The sequence below is a fragment of the Balaenoptera acutorostrata genome, chromosome 10 (genome assembly GCF_949987535.1).
Source record: "Balaenoptera acutorostrata chromosome 10, mBalAcu1.1, whole genome shotgun sequence".
NCBI classification, from domain to species: domain Eukaryota; kingdom Metazoa; phylum Chordata; class Mammalia; order Artiodactyla; family Balaenopteridae; genus Balaenoptera; species Balaenoptera acutorostrata.
The window spans coordinates 67,330,234-67,356,391 of NC_080073.1; the positions used below are offsets into that span (position 1 = coordinate 67,330,234).

Sequence of the window (26,158 nt, forward strand, 5' to 3'; positions counted from 1 at the left end):
CAGAGGGAGGGTCTCTACGGATGTGGCAGGCGGTGCACTGCCCACTGGTATTGGGCCCACAGGGGAGCAGCACTGCCTGCCAGAAAGAAACACCCACAGATGGGGCAGGCCCTGCAGTGCCCGATGGGAGGGAGTCCACAGGGGCAGGCAGTGCAGGGAAATGCACAGATGGGTGGGCGCTGCTCCTGAATACCTGGAGCTGGGGCCTGCATCCCTTCCGCCTTTTAAGAATGTGTGCTCACAGCTCCCGGTGGAGCGGGCAGGTGGGAGGGGTTGAGAGTGAACACGTTTGCTTCTGCTTACACCCTGCCCCCTCTCCCCCCCCTCCCCACAGCTAGAGGCAGCCAAGAAGGCCTACCATCTGGCCTGCAAAGAGGAGAAGCTGGCCATGACCCGGGAGATGAATAGCAAGACGGAGCAGTCGGTCACACCCGAGCAGCAGAAGAAGCTGCAGGATAAAGTGGACAAGTGCAAGCAGGATGTGCAGAAGGTGCTGGTCGGGCTGGGGTCTCAGGGCCCCTTGGAGTGGGTGGCAGCTGGGAGCTGCAGGCCTGGGTCTCACCACCACCACCCTCCGCCTTGCCCTGGTTCCTATAGATGCAGGAGAAGTATGAGAAGGTGCTGGATGACGTGGGCAAGACCACACCCCAGTACATGGAGGGCATGGAGCAGGTGTTTGAACAGTGCCAGCAATTTGAGGAAAGGAGGCTGGTCTTCCTCAAGGAGGTGCTGCTAGACATCAAACGTCACCTCAACCTAGCTGAGAATAGCAGGTAGCTGGGCGTGGCGGCACGGTGGGCACAGGCAGAGGCAGCAGGGCATCCTGGGCCCTATGTTATAGTGACAGGAAGGGGAGGGCAGAGCTGCAGGGGCCAGTGGCTGCCTGGGTGTAAGCTGACACACACCAGATACTCAAGAAACATGCTTGGATGGATGGGTGAGTGGCTAAGGTGGGGATGGAGAAGGTGCCCACTGGGCATACCTGGAGCTGCCCACTCAGAGATTGCTCCTTTGGAAGCAGCCTGATTCCCACCTGGGGGGCACGCCAGCACCCTGGTCTCCTGAACAGGCTCTGGCCCTCACTGAGGCTGAGACGGGGCCATGGTGCATCTTGCCCTGCACCTCTCCATCTCCCCCGTGCACAGCTATGTTCAAGTGTACCGGGAGCTGGAGCAGGCCATCCGGGGGGCCGACGCCCAGGAAGACCTCAGATGGTTCCGCAGCACCAGCGGCCCTGGCATGCCCATGAATTGGCCCCAGTTTGAGGTGAGGATGTGTGGGGATGGGGAAGGGGAATCTGAAACAGCTGGAAGGAGCCTCGGGGGGCAGCCCCCCAGCCTGACTGCTCCCCTGACGCCCCCCAGGAGTGGAACCCAGACCTCCCGCACACCACCACCAAGAAGGAGAAACAGTCCAAGAAGGCAGAGGGGGTAGTGCTGACCAATGCTGCTGGGATGGTGGAGTCCACATCCCAGGCTGGGGACCGTGGCAGGTAAGTGCCTCCTATGGAGCTTCCTGGGGGCCAGGGGGGTCCACACACTGGGACAGCTGAGTTTTACCTCAGGAGACAAGAAATGGTCTAAATCATGGCAACCCTGGGCTCCTCTCAAAGGTAGTGATAGATAACCCTGTGAGAGCACCTACTGTGTGCCAGGCACCGTTCTAAGCATTTTCCATAAATTAGCTCCTTGATGTCTCTCAACACTCTGAGGAGTGTGTGAATATTCCCATTTTACAGATGGAGAAATCAACACCCAGAGAGGTTAAGTGACTTGCCCAAGGTCACACAGCTAGTTAGTAAGCCTCAGAGCCAAGATATGATGCCCAAGAGGTCCGGCTCCAGAATCCTCACTCATATATTTGCCTTGGCCTTATTTCTTTCTTTTCTTGTTTTTTTTTTTCTCTTCCAGTTTTATTGAGATATAATTGATGCATAGCACTGTATAAGGTTAAGGTGTACAGCATAATGATCTGACTCACATACATCATGAAATGATTAGCACAATAAGTTTAGTGAGCATCCATCATCTCATATAGATACAAAGTTAAAGAATTAGAAAAAAAATTGTTTTCCTGGTGGTGAGAACTCTTAGGATTTACTGTGTAACTTTCATAGGTAACATACAGCAGTGTTAATTATCTTTATCATGTTGTACATTACATCCCTAGTACTAGTAATCCTCACTCTTAGCCACTGGGTTGTAATGCCCCTCTCAGATGAGGGGTCAGATGTTCTCTGGGGTCTCTTTCAGCACCTCCTCACTCAAGGGCTGAGTAATGCTAATAGTCCTGCCTCCCATCTGGTTAAAGAGCTGTCAGTGAGGGTCACTGGCTCCGGACCCCGTTTTACAAGGCCCATCCTTGCTCCAGCCTTGGTGGAATTTAGGGTCAGGGCTCTGGTTGGGAGAAGGGGGCAGCCCTGAGGACAGGGTGAGAGGCCACTTATGCTGGGTCCTCTCTTTGCGTCTCAGTGTTAGCAGCTACGACAGGGGCCAGACTTACGCCACTGAGTGGTCGGACGACGAGAGCGGGAATCCATTTGGGGGAAATGAGGCCAACGGGGGCTCCAACCCCTTCGATGAAGACGCCAAGGGAGTGCGTGTGCGGGCGCTCTACGACTACGACGGACAGGAGCAGGACGAGCTCAGCTTCAAGGCTGGTAAGGGGGCGGGGCCTGGCGCATGGGCGTGGCCAAGACCTGGAGGGCGACCTGTGCCTCGGGGGCAAGACTTCAATTGGAGAGCAAGGGCAGGGCCTGAGAGTGGCAAGTGGGTGCCAGGGGCAGAATCTGGACCTGAGAATAGGGTGGGGGTAGGGCCAGAACTTGGATTGGGGGCGGAGCCTGAGGGCAGGGCTGCCAGGAGGACGGACAGGACTAGGGCAATGAAGCTGGAGGCGGGGCCTGGGTTTCCGGGGTGGAGCCGAGATTAGGTGGTTGGCTGGGCCGCCCGTGGGTGTTGAGGTGTGGGTGGGGCTGGTCTCCGGGGGCTGGCATCCGGGCAGTAATGGGCGGGGCACTGGGGTCGGCCCAGTGTAATCAGAGGGCTTACCCGGCAGGTGGGGGTGGGGGTAAGTCCTCTCTGAGTTCCTGTCAACCAGCTCCTCTGTGTCACCTCCCTAGGAGATGAGCTCACCAAGCTTGGCGAGGAGGACGAGCAGGGTTGGTGCCGCGGGCGGCTGGACAGCGGGCAGCTGGGCCTCTATCCCGCCAACTACGTGGAGGCCATCTAGCTACCCTGCTCCCCTCCACATCACCCCCACTCCTCACCCACCGCCTCCTCTCCCTGCCCACTCTTGTCCTCCTCCCCTCGCCATAGAGTTCCAGACATATTTTCCAATCAAGCTTTTATTTTTTTAAAAGTCAAAACAGAACAAAACAAAAAAATACTAAGAGACAGAGCATTTGCCTGGAGGCCAGGGTGGTGGGACTTGGGGTGATGGCCCCAGGGTAGGTGAGGGTCTTAGGACTTAGCCCAACAGCGACATCACAACATCCGCTCTTCAGATCCCACCAAAGAGTCTCCTGAGCCCAGATGGGTGTCTCCTGGACCCTTCCATCCTGCCTCAGTCCCTCCAGCCTTCCCCTCCCCACCCCAGGCTGCCAGCACCTGCGCCCATTCTCTGGGCCTGGTTTTATGACCTCTGCCTCCTGCCCAACCCTGCTCCCCTCCACCACCTCCCTATTCTCAAAGACCTCCCCTGCAGACCCCCGAGAAGGGGGTCTCCTCTTTAGTCTTCCACTCTGCCTGGGGAGTGCCCTTCTCCTAGCCTCGCCCCTCAGGACTGGTGGGGCTGGAGGAGGGATAGTCACCCTCTTCTCCCATAGAGCTTTCCAGGGGGCCCTAGACTCCCCAGGACATGAAGAGGGGTGAGCTGGAGTTGGTGACAGTGTGACTGGGGTGTAGGAGGGTGAGTGAACGGGGAGCAGGCTCAGCGGAAGGACCAGGAGGACCCTGCTGGGGCCCTTCTCTGCCGCTGTCAGTACTTCCGGCACAGGCGCTTCCTCAGACCCCGCCCCCCTCTCGTAAGGCCTCAGGCCGGGGGGAGGGGCCCCAAAGCCCCCCAAAGCCCCCCAAAGCCCAGGGCAAAGCCAACAACAGTAGCAGCCTCCTCCCATTTCCTGGGGAGGAGGGCCTCTTGCCCTCCCTCTCTCCCTCCCTCCCTCCATGTCCATCTAAAACCGTAGAACCACTGGGCTAAGCTGGCCTCCCATGCCTCTCTCTGCTGCTCTGGCCTGCCTGGGGAGGCACTGGGGACCCGGTGCCTGTGGCCAATGGGAGAGGCGTGGGTTTGCAGGAGGGAGGAGCCCCGGCCTCAGAAGCAGGACAGTCGCCAGGTCTTTCTTCCTTGTCCCCTCTCACCCAACCCCAGCCCCTGGCAGCCCCTCCTGCTGGCAGCCCCTCCATCTCTCCAAGCCTGGGTCTCAGTTAAAGGACTTTTGTGGGTGGGAGGAGGCAAAGGGCCTCACGCAAGAGCAGGAGTGTTTCCTGTGGTTGGTGAAAGGAAGTGGTGCTGGATTACCAGGTATTCGTACCAGGTACCAACCAGCCTGGCCCATAGGAGTGGGGCGAGGGTGCTTGAGAAGCCGACTAGGGCAGGACAAGACCCAATGAGGTAGGGGAATGACGGGAAGAGGAGTCTCTCGGGGACCTCCGGGGTGAGGCTTTGAGACTTCCTGCAGCACCAGGCGAGGTTACTGCTCACAGCTGATGCTACTTCTGAGCTTCGGGCCTGCAGACACCCTACCTGCTCAGCTCCAGCAGCACCTGGACCCCAGGCCTCCAGGTAAAGACAGTGTGATACCCCAGCCCCTCCGTCAGCCTCAGTCCTCTTTTGCTCAGTGCTTCTTCTCCCAGCAGCCCACTCAGGAGGTCGCAGACCCCAGCCTCAAGTCCCTGAGCCTGGTCATGTGGTCACAGAGGACCTGGGCAGAGTCACAGGGGCCTGAGCTGGTGCAGGCCTCCCTTGGGGCCAGGGGAGTTGGGGGTTTGGGGACAATGGCACCCCCAGGGTCTGGCAAACTCCCCTCTCAGCACCCCTGTTCTTGTTACTGTCTGCTTTCTGGGCCTCTGCTGCAGCCTGAGATGTGCCCTAGGCCCCTCAGAGCCTGAAGTAAGATTTCGGAAGCCTCAGGCCTCTGGACTCCAGAACAAAAGCCTCTTCAGCCTCTCCCCAAGGGCAGGAGTTGGGGTTGGAGGCCTCTGCCCCTTGGAAGGCAGGAAGCGAGCACATCTGCACCTTGGGCCTGGACTCCGCCTCTCTGTGCCCGCGGCTTCCCGGTACCTGGGGAGGGGCTGTGGCCCTGGCTGGACCCCAGGCCTGTCCCCCTCAGCACTCCAGCAGCCCACTCCGGGGCGGGGGCTCGAAACCCATTCCTTCTGAGCAACCACCTCCACGGCCCTGTTGGGGACCACTCCCTCTCAGTCCCCCGGCTCCTCAGGACCCCAGGGCAGGAGGGTCTCCCGCCCGGAAGTCCCCCTGAGTCCCACCTGTCAGTGCTGGTGTCGGGCACTCAACACCGAGCGTAGCGGCCTCGCCCACCGCCTCCTGTAGCCCCCGTCCGCCCCCTGGATGCTGCGTGGGGCACCCTGCGGGGCTCGGCGTGTACCGTGTTTTGTCCCCAGTTAAGCGCCCTTTCTGCAGCCTGGCTCTGCGAGGAGCCGGGGCTGCCCCGCCGCCTGCCACCCTAGGCTTCCTGACTCCATTAGTCCAACACCTGTGAAACTCCGAGAAGTGCTGTGGTCTCAGCAATGCACCTGTTTTGTACATGATTGTGTAATTTAAAGGTATATAAATACAAATATATATATATATAAGTTGTGATTGTATGACTGTGGATAAAATCCAGAACTGTGTCACCCTGGCTGGACGTTGTCATCCTGAGTCTTGTGTGTCTTGCGAGCGCTCTGAGAGTTGCCTGCGGTTGGACGTCTGTTGGGGAGCACGCTGGGTACTGGCCCGGCGACCACCACGGGCTGGGGGCCTGAGGGCTGGTCCCTTCACCTTCCAGGGCCCTGGGTCCTGTCTGTACAGGGAAGGTCACACCAGATGCTCTCTAAGGCTCCAAGGCTGTGGCCTTTAGAGTCCCGGGTGCCTGGTGATGAGCACTGACCAGGAGACCTGGGGCATCCGGGGTCCCAAACTCATGGTTCAAGGGTGAATTTGACCCCTAAATAGGTTTCCATTTTTAAAGCAAAATTCTAAAAGTGGCCGCTGAGGCCTGTGGCTCCTGGCTGTTCACAGTCTCAGGCTCCCTGTGGTGTGACATCAGGCCATGCCACACTTTCCTGTGTCCTGCCTGACCTCTGACAGCATTTCTGTGTGGGGCCCCTTGGGGGGCAGGACAGGGGCTCTGGGCTCCTAACTCTGTTATGCCCGGGGCTCAGCCCCCAGCCCAGCTTCAGCTCCAGTCCCAGCCCCTGCTCCAGCCTCCCCACTCCGCCCAGATCCCCTCTGGGGCAGGGCAGGAGTCCCTGTCCCAGTCCTGCCATCAGGTCACTGTGTCCCCACCCCGGGTCTCAGCCTCCCCCGTCTGGTTAGATGTCTCTCTGAGGCCCTTCTGGCCTTGACAGGCTGACAGGGTCCTGACACAAACCCATCGTTCAAGGCAAATATACTATAGTCCCCTCACCCCTACTGTTTTCCCCCAGCCTCGGGGCATGCTCAGGGCAGGGAGAAAAGGTCCATTTGGGGATTGGATCTGTTCTCTCCCCCATATTCTTCATCCCGCAGATCCACCTCCAGGGACAAACCCCTGGTTTTAGCCAGAGGACGCTTCAAGTAAAGATAACAGTTTGCCTTATTTGGACAGGCTGTTCCATGCAGTTATGGGGAGCCCTGGAGGCAGGCTCCCCTGCAAAAGGTCAGGGAGGACCTAGGCTAGATGGAGTCCTGACAGGCAGGTGTGTGAAGGAGGAAGAGGATTCAGGAGGTGTCACTGGATGGGTGTGTGCCTCTGCGCCTCGTGCAGATCCACACAGCAGGGAGCTGCCCCACCCAAGCCCCCCGCAGCTCCACGTTCTGGAGCGGCTCCAGCTCCCCTCTCCTCGCCCCTAATCCTCCTCCTCCCTCCCTCCCAGCCCCAGCCTCAGCCTGAGATCCGAGGCCTCTCCAGGCCCAGGCCCAGCTGGGGACGTGCAAGCAGGTGGCTCCAGGGACTTGGGGGCAGGGTGGGCAGGCCGGAGACAAAACCAGTTCAGCAGAGCCGAGCTGGGTTCTGGCCAGGGCCCAGTCTGCCCCCTCCCCGGGGGTGGGCAGACAGCAGGGGCCCAGCGAGGTACTGGCCTGGGGCAGGGCCTCCTCCTCCTCCCAGTGCAATCCCAGATGACAGATGCCAAGGTGCTGTTTGCTCACTGCCAGGAGTAAACTTTCTTCTGGAGACAATAAAATTGCTGAGGGCAGAAGGTGCAGTACAGGGCAGTGTTTAACCCTCAGTGGTCTGGGTGGCGCTGGGCTGTCTCCCGGAAGCCTGTCATCAGAAGCTAAGCGTTACAGAGGCTAAGGGCGCTGACAGCGCAGGATGGAGGGACAGAGAGAGCCCTGTCCTTGTGGGTTCAGTTCTTGGTTCTGCCGCTGATTGGCTGTGTGACTGTGAGCAAGCACTTAACTGCTCTGAGCCTCAGTTTCATCAGCTGCAAAGTAGCGGGTGGCGGGGTGACCCTTAACCTCCCAGTTTTGTCGGGAAGGTTAATGACAAAAAGCAGTGGAAGCACCTGGCCGCCTAGTCGGCCCTCACGTCAGCTGAGCTGGATGAACAAACGTGAGGGGAGCATGAGGAAGCCGAGTTGCTTTTCCCAGGAAAGAGGGCGGTGGGTTCCATCTCCCCCAGCACACAAATGAACACTCAGACCCACCCCTTTTTCCCATCAGGAGCCCTGGCCCCTCACACCCAGCTTGCAGGGCTCACAGCTTCAGGGCCCCTGAGGAGGTCTGTGGCTTCTCTCAAGAGAGAAATTGCCAGCAAGCCAACCTCTCTTCCACTTTGTTTGCTGCAGAGCCAGTGTCCCATGAGGAGGACTGAAGGCCCCATCCTCTCCCACAGCCCTGCTGCCCAACCCAGAGCCCCTTCAGTTGGCCAAGCAGAGGCAAGGGCTGTGGACCCCCTCACAAGAGGGGCAGCCCTCGGCCCACCCCAGGGGAAAGTCCTGATCTACAGCAGAGCAGGAGGATGGGAAGGACACCACCATCTCTCCAGTCCTGCCGTAGACCCTTTTCAGCCCCAGCCCACGCCCTCCTTCCAGCCGACACCAGGTCAGGGGAGATGAGGGCCAGTCCAGCCCCTCATTGGCCTTGAGGACTCACTGCCTCTCTCCCACTGCTTCTACCAATCAACTGCCCCTTTCCTTTTAGGCTCAGCTCAATGCCACCTCCCCCAGGAAGCCTCCCTCGACCACCCCAGGCCCCTGTGACCACAACCATTTGAGCATTGATGGCCTCCAGGCTGTGCCACTCCCTCACCGTAGGACACTGGGGCCATGTCAATTCTCTAGTATCTTTATTATCCGTCCCCAGGGCACCCCTGGCTTCCCAACTTGGGGGTGTAGACGTCCCCGCACCATGCCAGGCACGGTACAGAATGGGTGGCAGAGGGCACTGGACTGCGAGTGGCCTTGGCCAAGTCACTGCCGTTCTGTCGGCTCTGCTCTGGAACTTCTGGGGTCAGAGGCTGGGTGGAGGGAGGGCCTTGCCTGGGGTGCCATGAACACTGAGAACAGCCCTGGCTTCCCCCGTCCTCCAGTGGACTGGGCGCAGGAGCAGTCAGGCCCAAGGAGAAAGCACGCCCACCCCGGGGTCCCTCGGGCCCCAGAGAGCTCACTGACACCCCTGGAGCAAGGGGCCATCCCCTCCCTGACCTTGAACTCCGGATGCCAGCAGACTGCCCTGTCCCCCAGCTCAGGGTCTGGCTGAGGCAGGGCAGGCAGGAGGGAGGTCTGGTGAGGGCAAGGTTCGGGCCCGGGGCCTGGCCGCAGCACTCAGATGGGGTGCACGAACTGGTAGACCAGGCGCTGGGAGATGTCCGGCTTGCGGATGATGCCCTTCTTGTAATACTGGCGGATGGAGCGGCTCAGCTTGTCGTAGTTCATGGCGGGGCGGTTCTTGCGGATGCCCCACAGCCGGGCCACCTGCGCGGAGTCCTCGATTTTGAAGATGCCTGGGGCAGCAGGAGGGCCCAGAGAGAGCCAGCAGTGCAGGCGGGGCAGCAGGAAGGAGAAAGACCAAGACCAGCAGGTCAGTCTCTCGGAGCCAGGGGAGCTAGAGTCGCCCGGGGTTGGGCCAGGCGGTGGGCCACGATACCTTCTCCCATGGTTGTGGTGAAGGTTAAAGGAACATGTGGGAAGGGTGTTCCACAGGGCCCAGGAAGTGGTAAATCGTACCACGGACTCACACACCTCCTGGTGCAGGGTGAACCTGCGTACGTTGGTTGGTGACTTGGGGCCCTGAGGGCCTGATCCTTGCCAGCCTCTGCTCCTAAGCGTGGGGTGTGCACACCCTACGCAGAAGCCCTGCAGGGCTCCGGGCTGCAGACACGGCTCATTTGGCAAGGTCACCCGTGCAGTTCCCGAGCCTGAAAAACCTCTTTGCGATTCTCAGACACTTCAGCCCACACAGCCCTTTCTGGCAGGATTAATTGGTAGGAGATGGTGGAAAGAGCCTGGATTTGGAGCCAGGCTGACCTGGGTTGGAATCCTAGCTCTGCCATTTTCTACCTTTAGAAGTTGTCTGAGACCCCGTTTTCCTGTCAGTAAGAGGGGGTTGTAGTGATCATCACCATGTTGTTGAGTGGGTACAGAAAGCGCTTAGAGCAGAGCCCGAAGGAAGTACCCCTTAGGATGAACTATTACTCATTAACACCCCCAGTTCTCATTCTAAACCACCTGGCAAAGCCCAGGTCAGCACACCCTCTCCAGGCAGGCTTCCCAGACCACCCTGCCCTCCCTGATCTCCCTGCCCTCATGGGACAGTCTCCCTGGAGTACCGGCTCACTCTCAGTCTCAAATATACACACGGGATCACCACACCTTGTGCAGGAACTTTTCCACCCCTCCTAACCCCTTCCCGTGCTCCACACTCATTCCCAGAGTCACTCCTCTGTGAAGCCCTCCTGGACCCAGGCACAGCTGACCCCATCACAGCCCAACACATTCTGCACACCAGCTCATTTCACTGCTGGTTCACCTACAAGACTGCAGGTCCCTGGAGGATGGGGTACCGCTGAATTCTCCCCACACCCTCAGGACACTGTAACCCTCCATAAATGTCGGCTGAGCAAGTGTGGAACCAGAGGAGGTGCTCAAGGAAGGTTTGCTGGATGAATGAATCTAGTCCATTTCACAAACATGAAGACTGGGGTCCAGGCGCCCACAGCTACTAATGGCAGAATGGGGCCTAGAACCCAGGCTTCTTGGCTCTGAGCCTTTTCCAAAACACACACCTGCACACCATCCAGCCCTGTTGCTGTCCAATGTGGTCGCCACTAGCCACATGTGGCTCTTAGCCCTTGAAATGTGACTGGTCTGAAGTGAGATGTGCTGTAAGCATAAAATGTATACCAGATTTCAAAGACTTAGGAAATATCTCATTAATAATTTTTATATCGATTATATGTTGAAATTATATGAATTTATAGTATTGGATTAAATAGATGTATTATTAAAATTAAATTCACCTGTTTTAAAAAATTTTTAATTGTGGCTACTTGAAAATCTAATATTACCTCTGTTGCCCACACTGTATATTTCATTGGACACCATCAGTCTCCTCCGTCAAGCTCTGATGTTTTGAGGGTAAAGACCGTGTCCGGTTCTCAGCAGAGTTTTAAGGCCCTGCTATGTCCCAGGCACTGTGTGTCACTGGGGACCCTCAACAGGCAGAGCCCAGGCGGGGAACACGCGTGGACACAGATGGCACACAGACCCTGGGCCGGTCCAGTGAGAGTGCGTGTGTGGCATTCAGGGCAAAGGTGGGGGCAGCGCCAGGCCTCTGCCCCGCCCCCAACCCTCCCTGCCCAGCGCCTGGCAGGACCGCAGGCCCCCAGCAGCCCCCTCCCCTCCTGCCCCTGGCACTGCTCACCCTTCTCCTTGTTGAGCCACCGGATGAAGCGGCCATAGCTGTGTGGCTTCAGCAGCAGTTCCTTGAGAAACTGCCACAGGTGGATGGGCTGCCCGGAGCAGGACGAGTCCACCTCGCTGTCCGTCCAACTCTCTTCGCTGGTCGACGCTGGGCAGCCAGGGAGGGTGGCGGTGAGTGGGGAACCCCCTTCTTCAATGGCTGCCCCAGCCCCACCCCCAGACCCCAGAGCCCCGGCCACCTCCCTGCCCTGCCCGACTCACCACAGTAGTGAATCGCCCCCAGGGACGTCCTCTCTTTCATCCAGGCCGCTGCGGGACAAGGAGAGGAAGTTGGGGACCAGAGGGACCCCCCCCAAGGGAGGAGGAGGGCATTTGGGTGGAACTGTGGGGCCAGAGCAGCCCCCCCGTGGCTCCCTCCCTCCTGCCAGCCTGTGAAGACCAGCTGTTTACAGAGCCTCTTCCTGGAAGAAAATGTAGGATTTCGGAGCTGAGAGGGGCCTTAGAGGCCCTGCAGGCAGCTCCTTGTTCAGAGAGGAGTGGAAGTCAAGCCTTGCTTTGCCTCCCTTCTGTCACCTGTGAAATGGGGCTGGGACACCCCCTCACAGGTCTCGCAAGGATGCAGGGTGGTGAAGCCTGCACGGTGCATAATAAAAACACTCCCTGCCCTCCAGCTGCCAAGCTCCCCGAGCACCACCATCCCCTCCTGCTCTCTACCTGGCCCCCTCCCCAGACAAGCAGTGGGAGGCAGAGGCCACCAGCTTCTGCCCACATCACCACCCGGCTCATAGCCTGGCACTGTCCACTGCTCTTGCCAGACCCCGGCAAGGGGCCTGGGCTGGGGCAGGACACTGGTTTCTGGGCCATGAGAGTGGGACCTGTCCTCTTATTCACCCTGGGCCCTGAGGGGCAGGGGCCTTGACTCGTGGAGCGAGGACTGACCCCTCCGAAGTGCACGGCTCTGTGCAGGGCACACTGGGCGCCCGATGAGATTGAGACCAAGTAAACATTAAGGGGTTGGCATGCAGCCATCAAAAATGGGGCAGCTGTATAGACAGTGATGGGAAACAAGATCCAAGATACGCTGTTCAGTACAGAACAGTGTGATACTCGTACTGTTCATGTTAGAAAGGGGTAGAAGTCACACTTACTCTTGCTTGTATATGCATAGACTTTCCTTGGCAAGGTACTCATGAAACTGGCAACAGTGGTTGCCTCTAGGGAGGGGGATTGAAGGGCCGGGGTAGGTGGGAGGGAAGACTATTCTTCATGGTATACTGTTGTTCACGATGGTCTTTTTAAAAATCCTGCACATTTATTACCTCATTTCTTCTTTAATGAAAACAACGCAAAACAAACACAACATTTTAAAAAGGACAAAGAAGAAGGACTTAGAGTATCTGATGTCCTGCGTCCTCACAGTCTAACTTCTATTTTTAACTTCCCACGTGCTCTGTCCTAAGTTCTGTGGTCTTGACCAGGGTAGGCAGTGGGTCGGGGCTGGAGAGTTCACCCAGGATCCAGGGAGGCAGCTGTCATTGGGGTTGGGATTCAGAACAGAACCCAGACTGGGACAAGGGGCTGCCTACCCAGTGGAGCGTAGCCTCCGGACAGGCATCCTGACCTAACTGTTCCCCTTGGTGTCCCTGGCTTGGAGCCCGCAGTGGGGGGCAGGGGGTGGGGCGTTCTACCCACGCCTGTCCCACCTGATTTCCAGATGTCCAGGTGGGCGTGCAGCACGTCCCCGCCCAGGGGCGAGCGCTGGCGGAACTGCTCCTCCGACATGGCACACAGCTCCTTACCCCCCAGCTCCTGGAAGGCCTTGCCCACGGAGGGCAGCCGGTACTGGTGCTCCGTCCACAGGAGCCACTTCTGCACGTTGCCAGGGCTCCAGTCCACGGGGTCTGGGCAAGAGACACTCTTTCAGCCCCGGAGGCTGCTTGAGGGCACCACCCCCAAGGTGGCCCCTCTGCTCGGATGGAGCCCCCGTGGGAACCGGTGGCCTGGGACCATGCACTCCTGGGATGGGGCCAGGCCAGGCCACATGGGTCCTTGAGGGGCTCCGTGGAGGGGGTACCGAAGAAGGGGGCGGTGAGAGGAAGGAGCCAGGGCCCTTGAAGCAAACATGGCTCAGGGCAGGGCAGCCTGGGGCCTCTGCACCCCCATCTCACCTGGACCTCAGGTCCTCCCAGACCCCTCCAGCCCCTCCAAAGGGCCTTTTGGGGAGCCGCAGCCCTGGAGGGGACAGTGACATTAGACCAGAAACACCCAAGCTTCTTTCTTTCCCAGATGCCTCTTGCCTTCCCCAAACCCTTCAAAGAACCAGAGAAAAACCCAACCAAGAATTAGCTCTACAAACCCTACTCTCCACCCCCACTGTATTTTACAGATGAGGAAACTGAGGCACAGAGAGTTCCATTCCCTCGTCCAACACCTAACAAAGGGCTGGGTGCTGGGGAGCTGCTCAGTGCACGTGCACCAAGTGTGGGGGAGCGGTGGCAGGGTACAAGGTGGCCATGGGGCCAAGGCCCGGAGGCGAGTGGCTGGCTTGGTCCTATAAGTCTCGCTGGGGAGCCGCCCTGGGGTGAGCCCAGCAGGGCACGTGGGTGGTGGCCAAGCTGCGGGCACAGACACAATGGGGCCTCCAAGTGAACGCTGTGGTCTAAGCTGGATGACCTGCAGACTGGCCTGCCCCCACTTAATAAACCCATTTTCTTCCTCAGGGTCAAAGCAATTTGTTTATGTCCCTATTGTTTAGAGGGCAGAGCCCTCCCCAACTCGGTGTGGGAGCGGAGGCACCGTGGGAAAAGCTGCCGGGTTGGGGGCTGGCATTGGGCCACTGGAGGATGGGGCCTGGGCAGGAGCTGCCTCAAGGGGGGGACCCCAGCTGGGACTACCGGGGGGCAGGGGCTGGGCCCGGATGACTCTGAGGAGGAGGAGCCAGGCCTGAGGGATGCCTGAAGACCCTTCCTGTGTGGGAGCCTCAGATGCCAGGGCCCAAAGGCCAAGGAGATGGGTCAGGCTTGCCCAAAGCTGGAGAGATGATGGAGGGACAGGGGACTGGAGACCCAGCAGCCCCTCAACCAGTAGCATAAGCTCCGTAACCACACCTTCCAGGCCCTCGCAGACATGTGCCTGGCTTCCTGATGTTCCCTCCTCATCAGAGCCCTCATCCCCACTGGAACAGTGATACACTATCCTATTTATTTATGATCTGTTTCGTCACTGTAACATTAGCTTTGTGAACGAAGGAGCCTTTGTGCTATGTTCACGCTGAATTCCCCAGTGCTAGAACAGGGCCTGGGATATTAAGTTATTGTTTATTGAGCATCTATTATGTACAAGGTAACATCCTAGGAACTGGGGATGTAGCAGTGAACAAAACAAATGAAAATCCCTGCCCTTGGGGCATGTACATTCCAGTGGTGGAGACAGTCAGTAAACAAGATAAATATGCAGCATATCAGATGGTAGGAAACGTGAGAGAAATAAAGCAGGTTGGAGGAATAAGACGTGGGGGTATGGGCAGCAATTTCAATAGAGGGGTCAGGAAAGGCCTCATCGAGATGGTGCCATTTGAATCAAGACCTGAAGGAGGTGAGGGGTGAGCCAGGTAGGTATGTGGGGGAAGAGTGCTCTGGGTTGAGGGACCAGCAAGTGCAAAGGTCCTGAGGTGTGTGTGTTGCGGTAACAGCAAAGAGGCAGGAGTGGCTGGAGCAGAGTGAATAAGGGGAGAGTGGATATAAGTGTCAGAGGAGGAGGTGGGCCAGATGGTGTAGAGCTCATATTTGCTTCATCCGGCACCTACCAAGTGGGGACACTGGGCTGGTGCAGTTGGGGCACAGAGAGAGTGGGAACCATGGATCCCAGGCTTGCAGCTGCTGTGTGTTAGGGGCTGACTGTACGTGTGGAAGCACCAGCATCTCTGGAGGTGACCACAGTGCACCAGGCGGTGCCCCCACACCTCCCTGTGACCTCCGCTGGCCTGTGTCCCCCTGGCGGAGGGGGGCGTGAGGAGGGGCTCACCTGCCGTGATGTTGAGCAGCTTGCAGGCTGTCTCGATGTCCTTGAGCACCTCGCCCACCACCATGGTCTGCACCTGCTCCAGTGAATGCTCCTCCAGGGTCAGCTCGCCCGGCGCCAGGTCCAGGCTGCCCCCCGGGGCTTGGCTGTCGATGACGGGGCACTGCTCGGGCTCGTCGGGCGGCTCCTCCCGCGTGCTGGCCCCGGGGCCCTTGGCCACCCAGCTGCTGTCCTCAGAGTACAGCATGTCGAAGTAGGAGAGGTAGAAGGTGGACAGGCCCTGCTCAGGTGTGGCAGGTGGGCTGGGGCTCCAGTCCCGTCTCTCGGGCCCCATTGCCCCTGCCCCCACTGCCACCTTCTCCAGGCCAGTCCGTAGCACAGTGTCGGGGGGCAGCAGGAGGCGGCTGGGGGGGACACCACTCAGGCCTGGGCTGGCACTGCCCATGCCGCTGCTGCTTGGGCTGGCGGCTGCGTCTACAGAAATAAAAAAGGAAGGAGAGTCAGGTCCTGGCTGCTTCCCCATCCCCATGGGGGCTGCTAAGCTGGTTACAGAGATGAGGAGCCCAGCGGGCAGTGGCTGGGCCTGGGAGAGAGTTGGGGCTTCCGGGTCACTGGGCAGCTAAGACAGGGCTGGGCAGACAGGTCTTGTGGCTGGGAAGCCAGTGGGGTGGGAGTGGGGGCAGGACTGTAAACAGCTCCCTTACTCCCCAGGGAAGCCAGGTTGGCTGCGAGCAGCAAATCTTTACACGTGTAGCCTGTTTAAAACAATCTTCTGAGGTTCTTGACCTCTTTCAGTCCTCACAATGGAAGGCACGATTAGTCCCATTTGGCAGATGAGAAAACTGAGGCCTGGACAAGAAGTCTTTAATATCCAGCCCTCTGTCCCTGGGCCGGCCCCCACCCAGATCCCAGTCCCCTGTCCTGTCGAGGAAGCTCCTTCTAAGAGCTAACCTAATCTTTTCTGCTGTGGCAAAGCTTGTTTTCTTTTACTCTGCCCTTGGAGGGGGTAGGGAAGGGAGAAGGTCACCATCGTCTCCATCAGCCAGGTGAAGAAAGAAAGGAGCAAGTGAGGGGTGTGGCAGGGTAGAATCCCCTCCCAGGTTGGGGAGGCGGGGCCCCTTCCTCTCCCACAGGGCCACTTGGGGGGTGCGAATAAATTCCCTGCCTAACGCTGCTGAGGTGGTCACTGAACAACAACGTACAGGTGTGCTTGGCCCCGCCCCTACTCAGGGCTGGGTTCCCGGTACCCACCCTCCTTGTCCTTTCCTGAAAGGTGCTTCCCCAGCCCCTCCCAGCTCCCAGGCCCTCTTCTCTCCCCTCACACCCAGAAGAACTCACAGCTCCCAAGGCGGGAGGTGCCAGGTGCAGACCTACAGGCCCACTTTCCCCACAGCTGCAGGGGCTGGTCAGAAGGCCCAGGCCCTGGGGGACAAATGAGGCCCTCAGCAAGTCAGACCCCACTCCTACCTGCCGCCCCAATGCCTCCCAAGGGACACCATTTGGCCTCAACACGAGGAACCACAGTGTCCCTCCCCATGGGTCCCCAGGCTCTGCTTCCCCTGGACCCTTTTCTCTGAGCCCCATATTGGAGTCCGTGGTTTGGGTGAGGCAGGGAACTTGCGAGATGTACATACACCAAAGAACTGGGGTCCCTGGGATATTTCCATGATTTGTGGGCTCAAAACCCAAGAATAAATCAGGACAGAGGTGGAAGATTACCAACAACATATGTTCCTCATAATACAGGGGATCATTCCGAAAGGAGGAAAGGAGCAGATAAACCTGTTAAGGGCGAGTTAATGGGTGTCCTTTCTTGGGGGTATTTACATTTTAAACAGTGTTCTCAAAATGCGGTGCCAGGACCAGCCGCATCAGCACCACCTAGGAACTTTTGAGGAACTTGAATTCTCAGGTCAACATCAGAGCTACTGAATCAGAAGCTGGGGGGGGGGGGTGTGGGGAGAGTGGGGCAGGGGGAGGCCCAGCAATGCATTTCTTTCTTTTTTTCTTTTTTCTTTTGGCTGCGCTGCACTGCTTGTGGGAACTTTGTTCCCTGATCATTGAACCTGGGCCCCCTGCCATGGAAGCACAGAGTCCTAACCACTGTACCGCCAGGGAATTCCTAGCAATGCGTTTCTACAGGCCCTTTGGGTGATTCTGATGAGTGTTCAAGTTTGCAAATTGCTGCTTTGAAGGCATCTGGCCAGTAAGAGGGGTAGGCTTTACTGGAAGGACTGGTAGACTCTCTAATGGTGGGATTTGCTGCGCTGCACCAGGACCATGGGGCGGGGGCTCCCTGGCCCTTCTCCAGTCACCTCGTGAGACTGACTTGCTCAGCCTCAACGTGCAGGTGAGGCAGAGAGAGAACTCTGTTTGGAAGGCTCTGGCTTCTCTAGGGCTGCAGCTAGTGCAACTGCGTACAACTCAGAAAATGATGCCCTTTTCTCTCTGGGTGGCGTGGCTTGGTGAATGGAGCCCAAGTGGAACTTTAACTCACCCTCGTCCCCCATCTTGTGCAGTGCCCAACCTTCCCAACTGTACACGGCGGCCCTGCTTTTCCATGGTGGAGAGAACGCCAGAAAGAGAGAAGTTTGTTCACTTTCATTTTGCATCTCCCTTTCAAGGGCTCCTTTAAGTGACAAGGAAGGAGAGGTCAGGGTGGGGTGGGGTGGGCAGGGATCGGGGAGCCGGGGTTGCGGGGGACAGAGGGCAGGCCTGGAATCATTTCAAGTCCTTCTGTGCAAACACACGTGTGCGCTGTGGGTCCACATTATTTACCCAGGTAGAGCCAACAGCCCGCTCTATCCCTGGGTCCCCGCCCCAGCCTGTGCCCACACCCTACCCCCTGGGTGGCCCCACCCCTGGAGAGCCCCTCTCAACCCCACCCTTCCCTCATCACCCCCTTCCTGCTTCCCGCCCCATCCACGTCCCCAGAACTCCCCGGCCTGCCACGTTAGGACAGTCCCTGCCAACACCTTGGGCCGGGTGCCAGGGAGACGGAACCTTTCCCAAGAAGCAGGGGAACTTGCTTCCCTCGTGGCCCTCCTGTTTGCTTGGCCTCGGCCACAGGTAGGATGGGAGGCAGCTGCTGTGTTTTGGGGCACAGTGGTGTGAGGGGTCAGTGAGGATGAATGGGCAGGGCAGGTGGCAGCATTTGCCAGGTGGGGATGTGATGACACATCCCTGACACATTTGTCAAGTGAGCTTTGAAGCCCTCGCCTTCGTTCCCTCCCGGGAGAGCGGCAGCTCAGGCCTTAGGCTCATTCCAACGCTGTGGTGGGGAAGTTATGGTGCGGAGAACTAAACGACTTCCAGCTCCTGGCCCAGGGCTCCTTCACCAGCAGAGAACTCCCACCTCCTCCTCCACACCCCACATTCCAGCTCCCCGTCACCTTGCTCCTAAATGCCAAGGAACCTGCTCTCAACCAAGGCTTGGTCCCAGCTCCAACACCTACCTAGTGAAAAAAAAGTTAATGATTAACCATGCGGCGGGAGGCAAGAGCCAATTGTCCGCAGGTGGGGAGGTGGTGCAGAAGGCTCAGACCCCGGCAGCCCAGCGTGGGGGACCTGGGTTTACTGGTCAGGAGCCAGGGGCTGGTGTGCCCAGCCTGCATCCCTGGCACCTCCTCCAGGCTCTAGGACTAGACTTGGGAGGGAAGAGGACACACGGGGAGCACCTCCTGGGCCCAGAGCGTTGGTACACGTTACCCTTTTACTACCCACAGGGGACTCGAGAGCCCTGTTTTATAGATGTGGACTGTGAGCCTCAGAGAAGGTGTGCAGCTTGCCCGAGGTCCCCAGCTGGCCATGTGCGGGCTCTGCTCATTGTACCACGTTCCCTCTGGGGCTCCTGCTCCGGGCGGTCCCATCTTCCCAGGGTCCTGCCCACCTCCTGATCAGGCAGCTTGATCCTCCAAAGTTCATTCCCGCCTCCTAACTGCTCACTCCACTGCACTGTCAAGTCCATTTCCCTCCAAAACCCTTTCATCAGGCACCCCTGGGCTCTAGAACCTCCCATGGTTCCCCACTGCCTGCCCTGCCTGATCCCAGTGGCTGGCGCCTACCTCTGAGCCAGATAATCAGAGCTGGAAGGGACCGTATACTATGTGATCCCTATAGATGGGAACAATGAAGGCCAGAGCGGGAAACAGATGTATTCAGTGGTTAGGGGCAGGGTCTGGACCAGAACCAGAGATCAACATGGTGACCACATATCCAGGCTCTGATGAGAACGGTGCTTCTCCCTTGGCCCCTGTGCTGTGGGCATGACATGGCTATTTTCTCTTGTTTTGTCGTTCCCCTGCCCAAGATGCCCCTTCCTTCTCATCACAGTTTAGCCCAAAGCCCTCCTCCCCCAGGGAGCCGTCCCCAGCAGCTTTCTCCTCTGACTTTCCAGCTCTCCCCATCTGTGCCATGCAATTCAGCCATGATTACATTCATGGGTGATTGTCTACCCATGCGGACACATGTGCCCTGGGAAAATAAGGCCCAGAGAGTGGCAGAGATGTGTCCACAGCCACACAGCAGAGCCAGGACCACTGCACCGTAGGCCTAGGGTCCTGGGACAAGCCCAGGCTTTGCCAGGTCCAGGTCCCTCCTGACAGCCTCTGGCCCCGAGGGGCTGCCCATCTCCTGAGCGATGGCTCCAGCTCCCAAACCTCGAGCTGATCTTTTCTGGGTTAAGCCACGTGTCTGGATTAAGGCTCAGCATGTCCTGCCTCCCTCCTGCCTCAGAGGCACTGGCTGTGACTCCAGACAAAGAAATTTGGTAACAGCTGGTGGAGGCCAAGGCCCAGAAACAGGGCGGATTCGCAGGGTAGCAGCGAGAGGGATTAGCCACCTCGGCCACTTCTTTTCAGTACTTCGCATTCTCCCAGGAAGGCAGAGCAAGGAGAGAAGGAAGGCAGAGGGACCCAAATTTAGAGACTTACAGCAGCTGTTTCCTGCCCCTTGGGAGGCAACTCCCCGGCCTCCTGGTTCTCACTCCCATCCTGACATGCAAAAGATGCTCAGATATCTCCTGAAACCACAGCCCCAGGGAAATGGAGTTACCAGAGTCTTTACTAAGGCCCTGGGCTGTCATGGGGTTGGAGCCTGTCTCTCACATCCTGCTCAATCCAGGCTCAGATCTTACCCCCAAGGGGGTGGTGGGTGGGGTAAATGTGCCTGAGCCCCCACCTCAATCCTGAGACACAACCTTAGTCTGCCCAGAGCCCAGCACCCCAGCTGCAGGCCCCATGAGAAGAGCACTGAGGGCAAGAGGCTGGGGCTAGGGTGAGACAGAGCCTGCCACTCTGCCCAGAGTCGCCTCCTCCACCAACTGGGGGCAGATCTCCTCCAGTTTCCCCACTGCTGTCAGCCCTTCTCTCCCTCCCTCCAAACCTCTGGGCCTGCATTCATGGGTTGGAATCAGGGGGCTTTGGGGGTGCGATCAGGACCTGGCCAGGAGCCATGCAGAGTGGGCAGGGGCCACATGGGCCTGTCCACCCAACCCCCCGTCAGCTGGTCAGCACCTTGGAGAGAAGCCAAGCCTGCCCAGTCCAGTGCCCTGGGCCTGCCTGCACCTGTCTAGCTTCCTTGAACCCTCCCTGCCTCTGGCCTCAGCCTTCCTGCTCCTTTAGACATTCCCTTCCCACGCTGCTACTCCCCCTCCAGCCCCCTCACTGCTCCTTGGACAGCTCCTGCCCTCCCATGAAAACCCAGCTCCCTGTCCTTTGAAACTGCTCTTCAAACTAGCTGGATCCAGGGAATTCCCTGGCGGTCCAGTGGTTAGGACTCCGTGCTTTCATTGCTGAGGGCGCAGGTTCGTTCCCTGGTCAGGGAACTAAGATCGCACATGCCGCGCGGCGTGGGCAAAAAAAAAAAAAAAAAAGAAGAAAAGAAACTAGCTGGATCCAATTAGCAGGAACAAAGGTTCAAATTGGGAAGATTTAACTTGGGGAGCCAGCCCACGGGCCCAGGGAGACTTGGGAGTAGGGATTTAGGGAACAGGGCCAGGTAGCAGGAGGATGGGGGACAGGAAACAAACGAGTCGGGGAACATCAAGGAATTATGGTCAGGTCTGCTTTGCCCACAGTTCCCAGGGGCAGCCAGGAGCCCGAAGGCACGTTTGTACCAGCACTGTCTCCCATTTGCTCCTGTGGTGTGGGTACCATGGGCATCCAACCCCCCCAATTCCCCCCCGCCCCAGCCCTGCCACTGACATCGCCTCCAACTCTTCCAGGGACAAGGTGAAGTCCAACTAAATAAACTGCTTGGGTTCTCCCACTGTCTTCTGTGGCAGTGGCGCAGCCAGGATTATTCCCACCTGACAGGCAGGGGGCAGTGGCCGCCTCAGGGCACGTGTCCATGGTGACCAGGCAGGGATTGGAAATCAAGGCGCCCTCTTTCCAGATGGTGCTGATGACTTGGCATTTTCCGACCTCTAGGATTACCCCTGCTGACCACCCCTGTCGCCTCGCTCAGGCTACCTGCGGGCCCAGCCCTAGAAAACCCCAGCCCCACAAAGGTCGCTCTGGGGAGGTCTGGGTGGCACCAATGCCTGAAGCCTGGAGGTACAGGGACCCACCTCAGCCCCAAGCTTACCCCTGTATTCGAGTTTGCTCCAAAGGGTATGTGGTCTGGAAAGAACTCGAGGCCTCAGCATCTAGAGATGTGGATTCATATTCTGCCCTGTTCCCACCATATGTAAGGCCCTGGGCAGCCCCTGGTCCCCTCTGGGCCTCAGTCTCCTCCTCTGTTCTCCCACTGGGTAAATCATCTCCCAGAGCTTTTCTGGCCCAGACACTGTCTAGAGTCTATGACCCCATGACCTCCATCTTGCCCGTCAGCCTGACTTGGAATGGAAGTCAGAGGTAGGAAGAGCTGGATCTCAGCAACCCTCGCTGCCCCAAGAGCAGAGACCTGGGCCCCACCCCTGTCACCAGTCCCAGGTGCTGGGAGCCTAACCCAGACTGTCACTCCCAGACCCCTCTCCTCAAACCCAGAGCTGGAGGGAAAAGGAAGGGCCCCTTCGATTCTGGTGGTGCCCAGAGAAACCTCATTAGTCCTTTCTACAGCCCTGGGTGGGCTCTGGTCCATTAGGCCCCCACCAGAGTCCCTGGCCTGGAAGGAGTGATCCAGAGGGAAGAGGAGGCTCACCTTCCCCTAGTCCGGAGGCCCCTGAGAAGTAGGAGAGGAGAATCTGGCAGGGGGCACCTCTTGGGCTGGGAACATGCAAACGAGGCAGGGGAAGGAGCTTGGCATTAAATGTCAGGAAGAGCCCAGGGCAACTCGGCTTGTGCAAAGTTTGCTTTGGGAAGAGTTGTTCCACCTGACAGGCCACTCACCTGGCTGGGGGCAAAGGGCGGGGCATGAAATGTGGTGTGGGTGGGGGCAGGGGGAGGGTCCCGCGCTGTTTGGAGCCCTGACTCCCTGCTCTTTAGGTCTGGCACTGGGGCAAGAGACTCAGTTGTCCCGTCTACTGAATGGTCTGTCAAGAGTATGTCTTAAAGGGGTTGTGGTGATTGAGGGGGAGGGCAAATGGAAATTCCTTGTGAATTATGATGGGCTGAGCAGGCATGAAGGTGGCACCTGCGAGCAGGTGAGGGGATGGGGCTGGAGAAGAGGGGAGGGAAAGGTAATAAGGTGAAGAGTGAGGGGCATAAAGGAAGAAGCAGGTGGTGATGGTGGAGGGAGGGGCAGGGCCAAAGGGTGGAGTCTGGGGGAGAGCTGAAAACGGTGGTGGGAGAGGCCTGGACCTTGCTCCGAGGTCAACCTGCTCTCTAGCCCAGACCAGGGCAGCTGCTGGCCTCACTCACTCCTCCCTGGCCTCTAGGAGGAGCCAGAGCCAGAGTCCCCTACCTCCCCTGACCTCAGCCTAGGAGACAAGGCTGGGAAAGCACACAAGTCTTGTAAAGCTGGCCAATCCAGACGGACAGCCTGCCTCCACCAGCTCCTACACAGCCTTCAAAACCCCACTCCAGGTTGCCTCTTCCATGAAGCCTCCTTTAACAAAGGAGGCCACCTTGTCCAACCCTCTCATTTCACAGACAAGAGCTGTAAGTGCAGGGAGGAAAAGTGACTTGCCTAGGGTCACACACTGTGGGTCCTAACCCGCCCCTTCTTGCCCTCCACCAGAGGGCCTTGTCCCCAGGTTATACTCAAGCTGCACCAAGTCGTTTAGCACAAAGTTGTGCTCTAGTTGTTTCAGGGTTATTAATGTTATAACTGCAGTGACCTCAGTGGCAGACAGTGGGTTCTCCTGGTTCTTCTACTTACTGCCAGCATCACACTTTCTGCATTGACTGAGCATCTACTGAGTGCCACCCTATTCTCTCAGGCTCGGTTGACAAGAGAAGTTCTATCTAATTCAGAGGGTCCTTGTGACAACCAAATGACATCACATCTGCCAACGTGTTTTATAATCAGTAATACAATAACCAAGTCTGGCAGGGACTGAGTTTTCAGCTCTGAGACCCTCACAGCGCCTGTCAGGCTCTCAAAGGGGAGGGTGGTCCCCCACCCCGCGAGAGACCACCCCAACCTCCCTGGGGGCTCTGAGGATGCTCCCTCTCCCCAAAGTTCCCTGAGTTGGGGGTGGGGAGGCTCCAAGCTGGGAGTTCCTGGCTCCAGCCCCTCCCCCAGGTGGGCAGGGGTCGAGTGGGACTGGCCAGCCAGGCTGAGCCGTGGCCTGGGCCCCCCCGTCTGGTGGGGGGTCTCCTGCCCATCCCTGCCTGCCACCTTGGGACTGGGGCAGCTCGGATGCCTGTTTGCTTTGTTACTCAGCCGAGCAGCTGGTGCGGGGAGATGTTGCTTTATTGGGGGTTGCTGTGAAGCTGTTTATTGGGGAGGTGGGGGCAGGAAATGAGGCCAAGTCCCAGCCCTAAGCAAGAAGGAGCAGAAAGGCCATGACCATCATACAGGGGACAGGCCACTCGACGCCTGTGGCCTGGGTGCGGGCTGCTGGGTGGGCCCAGAGGGCAGCGAGGTGAGAGGCCCGGGGCTAGCTCAGGGTGCTTCCCCCTCCCCAACATGCACAAGCACGCACGCATGCACACACCTTGTCCAGCTTCGGGGGAGCCCCCAGCCATCCAGACCCTTCAGGTTTCTACCCTGTCATCCTCACCACCCACTTCCCTCTCTCCTCACAGGAGGCATCCGGCAAATCTAGAAATCAGCACCTTCAAGCACCCCTGTCCCCCTCCACCCATTGCTTTCCTCACGCGCCCAGACTCCAGTCCACAGGCCCCACGCTTCCCTGGGGACCCAGGCACCCAGGTGGTTACTCCCCAGCTTCCCAGATGCCCTGGTTCCTGTGCCCACCACTGCCCCACCCAGCCCCTGGGCTCTGGGACTGTACCCCCTGCTGCAACCCGGACCCTGGCCCTGGCCCTGAGCCTCTAGGCTCCAGCAAACCCCTGCCAACTCGTGACCAGGCCCCAGAGAGACCCTTCCCTTGGCAGAGCAGCTGTGGCTGGCAGCAGCAGAAAGGCTGCTTGTGTTTCGTTAGCCAAGCAGAACTGGCCCGGTCTCAGGGCTGCGGCTCCGCACCTACAAAGCTGCCTCCCCTCAGGCTGGACGAGGCTGGGCTCAATGTGGAGCCCAGATGGGGTCATCACAGACATGGGGTACCCCAGGCCTCTCCAGGCCAGGGGGGCTCACCCAGGCTCTGGGGTCAGCCCAGGGAGGCAGACTGGGCAGCATGCACAGGGATCAGGGGCTTCTGAAGGTGAAGGACCCAGATCAGGGTCACTGATGCCCGGGAGACCAGTTCTGGCTTTGAAAGCACTCTCAACAACCCACTTCCCCACTCCTGGCAGGGGAAGGCCCCCATGGCAGGGCACTGCCCCTCCACCAGACTTACCCGTTAGCTGCCTGGCGCCCAAGGAGTTGTCTGCTGCAGTGCCAACCTCGGGGGCCAGGAGGAGGCGTGGGCAGCTTGGGCCACTGCTGGGTCTCAGCCAGGCATCTGGGGGGCCAGTGGTACCAGGGGCCAGCAGGGCTGGAGTCAGAGGTGGCAACTGGGTGGGCCGCTGGGGGCCTGGCCACCCTCGAGGTGTGGCCCTCTGAGGTCTCAGGGCTGCGCGCCCTTGTAGGGAGCCCCCTGCCCCCAGCCCAGGGCCACCTGCTGGCACCGCAGCAAGACCCAGCCAGAGGGGCTTACGAGGGAGGCCACGGTGGGCTCAGGGGATTGGGTCTGCGGGGCAGTGTGGACACGGGCGGAGTGCAGGAATGTGCTGGGAGGAAGTCAGGCAGCGTGAGATGAAGAGTTGGCCGGGGCCTGATTTCCCATTATAAGTAATCCTTCCTTATTTACCTGAACAAATACGCTCCCTGCTTACCTCAGACCACAGGCGGGCTCCTGGTTAACCCTTGCAGGCCTCTGCCTCCTTGCTGGGGGACCCACACCCTGGCAGCCAGGGAACTCACTCACTCACTCATTCATTCATTCATTCACTCACTTGTTCATTAGTTGATGCATAGCTACAGAGCTCATCTCATGTGCAAGGCACTGGGGCTATATTGAGAGGGATCAGCCAAGGGTGGGGGACAGTTGAGCAAAGCAGCATTGGAAAAAACCCCAATGGAGGGCTGTGGGAGAACAATGAGGGTGGGCACCTGGCAAGGGAAATCAGTGAGGGCTTCCTGGAGGAGGTGTTATCTGGCTCCCCAGGTCAGGGATGGAGGGAGCTTTCAGAGAACCCTGGGGAAAGGGACCTCGCTTTCCCAGGCCCAGAGTGGTGGTCAGCCAGCAGCAGCTTGCTCTCCACAGTCCCTGTAGGGGGAGGCAAGGAGGTACCCAAGCCCAGGCACCCACTGCCCAGGCTCCTCCACCTCCACGAGTTCAAGGAAGGCCATGTAGCTGAGCTCTCAGCTTCTTCCTCATCCTGCCAGGTGGGTTGAGGGCTGTCCCCGGAGGGCAGAGTCTGGCATTTCCTTCCTCTGGATCACCTTAGAAGGGCGCAGGGCATCTGCAACCCCCATGCTGTCAGATGGAGGCGTTTTAGTGTTATTTTCCAATTTCAGAAGTAATTGTGTGACTGCCTACAGTATGAGTATTCTAGGGCTTCAGGAAGATTCCAGGGTCT

At 58.6% G+C, this 26,158-nt stretch overlaps 2 protein-coding genes across 3 annotated transcripts in view; one reads left to right on the plus strand and one right to left on the minus strand.

Annotated features, from left to right (window-relative positions):
- Nucleotides 1–5,849, plus strand: part of PACSIN1 (protein kinase C and casein kinase substrate in neurons 1) — a 64,503-nt gene extending 58,654 nt beyond the window's left edge. For both annotated transcript variants that reach the window (XM_007186861.3, XM_007186862.3), the window contains exons 5-10: nucleotides 335–490; nucleotides 598–773; nucleotides 1,146–1,266; nucleotides 1,365–1,492; nucleotides 2,472–2,659; nucleotides 3,122–5,849. In XM_007186861.3, coding sequence (XP_007186923.2) covers nucleotides 335–490; nucleotides 598–773; nucleotides 1,146–1,266; nucleotides 1,365–1,492; nucleotides 2,472–2,659; nucleotides 3,122–3,231 — 879 coding nt within the window. In that variant the 3' untranslated portion in view covers nucleotides 3,232–5,849. The remainder of the gene's footprint in view (nucleotides 1–334; nucleotides 491–597; nucleotides 774–1,145; nucleotides 1,267–1,364; nucleotides 1,493–2,471; nucleotides 2,660–3,121) is intronic.
- Nucleotides 5,850–8,523: 2,674 nt separating this feature from the next.
- Nucleotides 8,524–25,274, minus strand: SPDEF (SAM pointed domain containing ETS transcription factor). Its single transcript, XM_007186860.2, has 6 exons — nucleotides 24,934–25,274; nucleotides 15,093–15,563; nucleotides 12,773–12,970; nucleotides 11,331–11,378; nucleotides 11,071–11,217; nucleotides 8,524–9,151 (listed from the first exon to the last, which is right to left on the minus strand). Exons 2-6 carry the CDS (start codon nucleotides 15,532–15,534, stop codon nucleotides 8,973–8,975), a joined length of 1,014 nt encoding a protein of 337 aa, XP_007186922.2. The 5' UTR covers nucleotides 15,535–15,563; nucleotides 24,934–25,274; the 3' UTR covers nucleotides 8,524–8,972.
- Between the last annotated feature and the right edge of the window lie 884 nt (nucleotides 25,275–26,158).

Excerpts from the sequence above, each read along its gene's own strand:
- SPDEF (XM_007186860.2), bottom strand. The coding sequence starts at position 15,534 with ATGGGCAGTGCCAGCCCAGGCCTGAGTGGTGTCCCCCCCAGCCGCCTC. Across the intron at positions 12,971-15,092 it reads GCTGCTCAACATCACGGCAG|ACCCCGTGGACTGGAGCCCT; the intron begins GTGAGCCCCTCC and ends TCTCTTGCCCAG. Across the intron at positions 9,152-11,070 it reads GTGGCTCAACAAGGAGAAGG|GCATCTTCAAAATCGAGGAC; the intron begins GTGAGCAGTGCC and ends CTGCTGCCCCAG.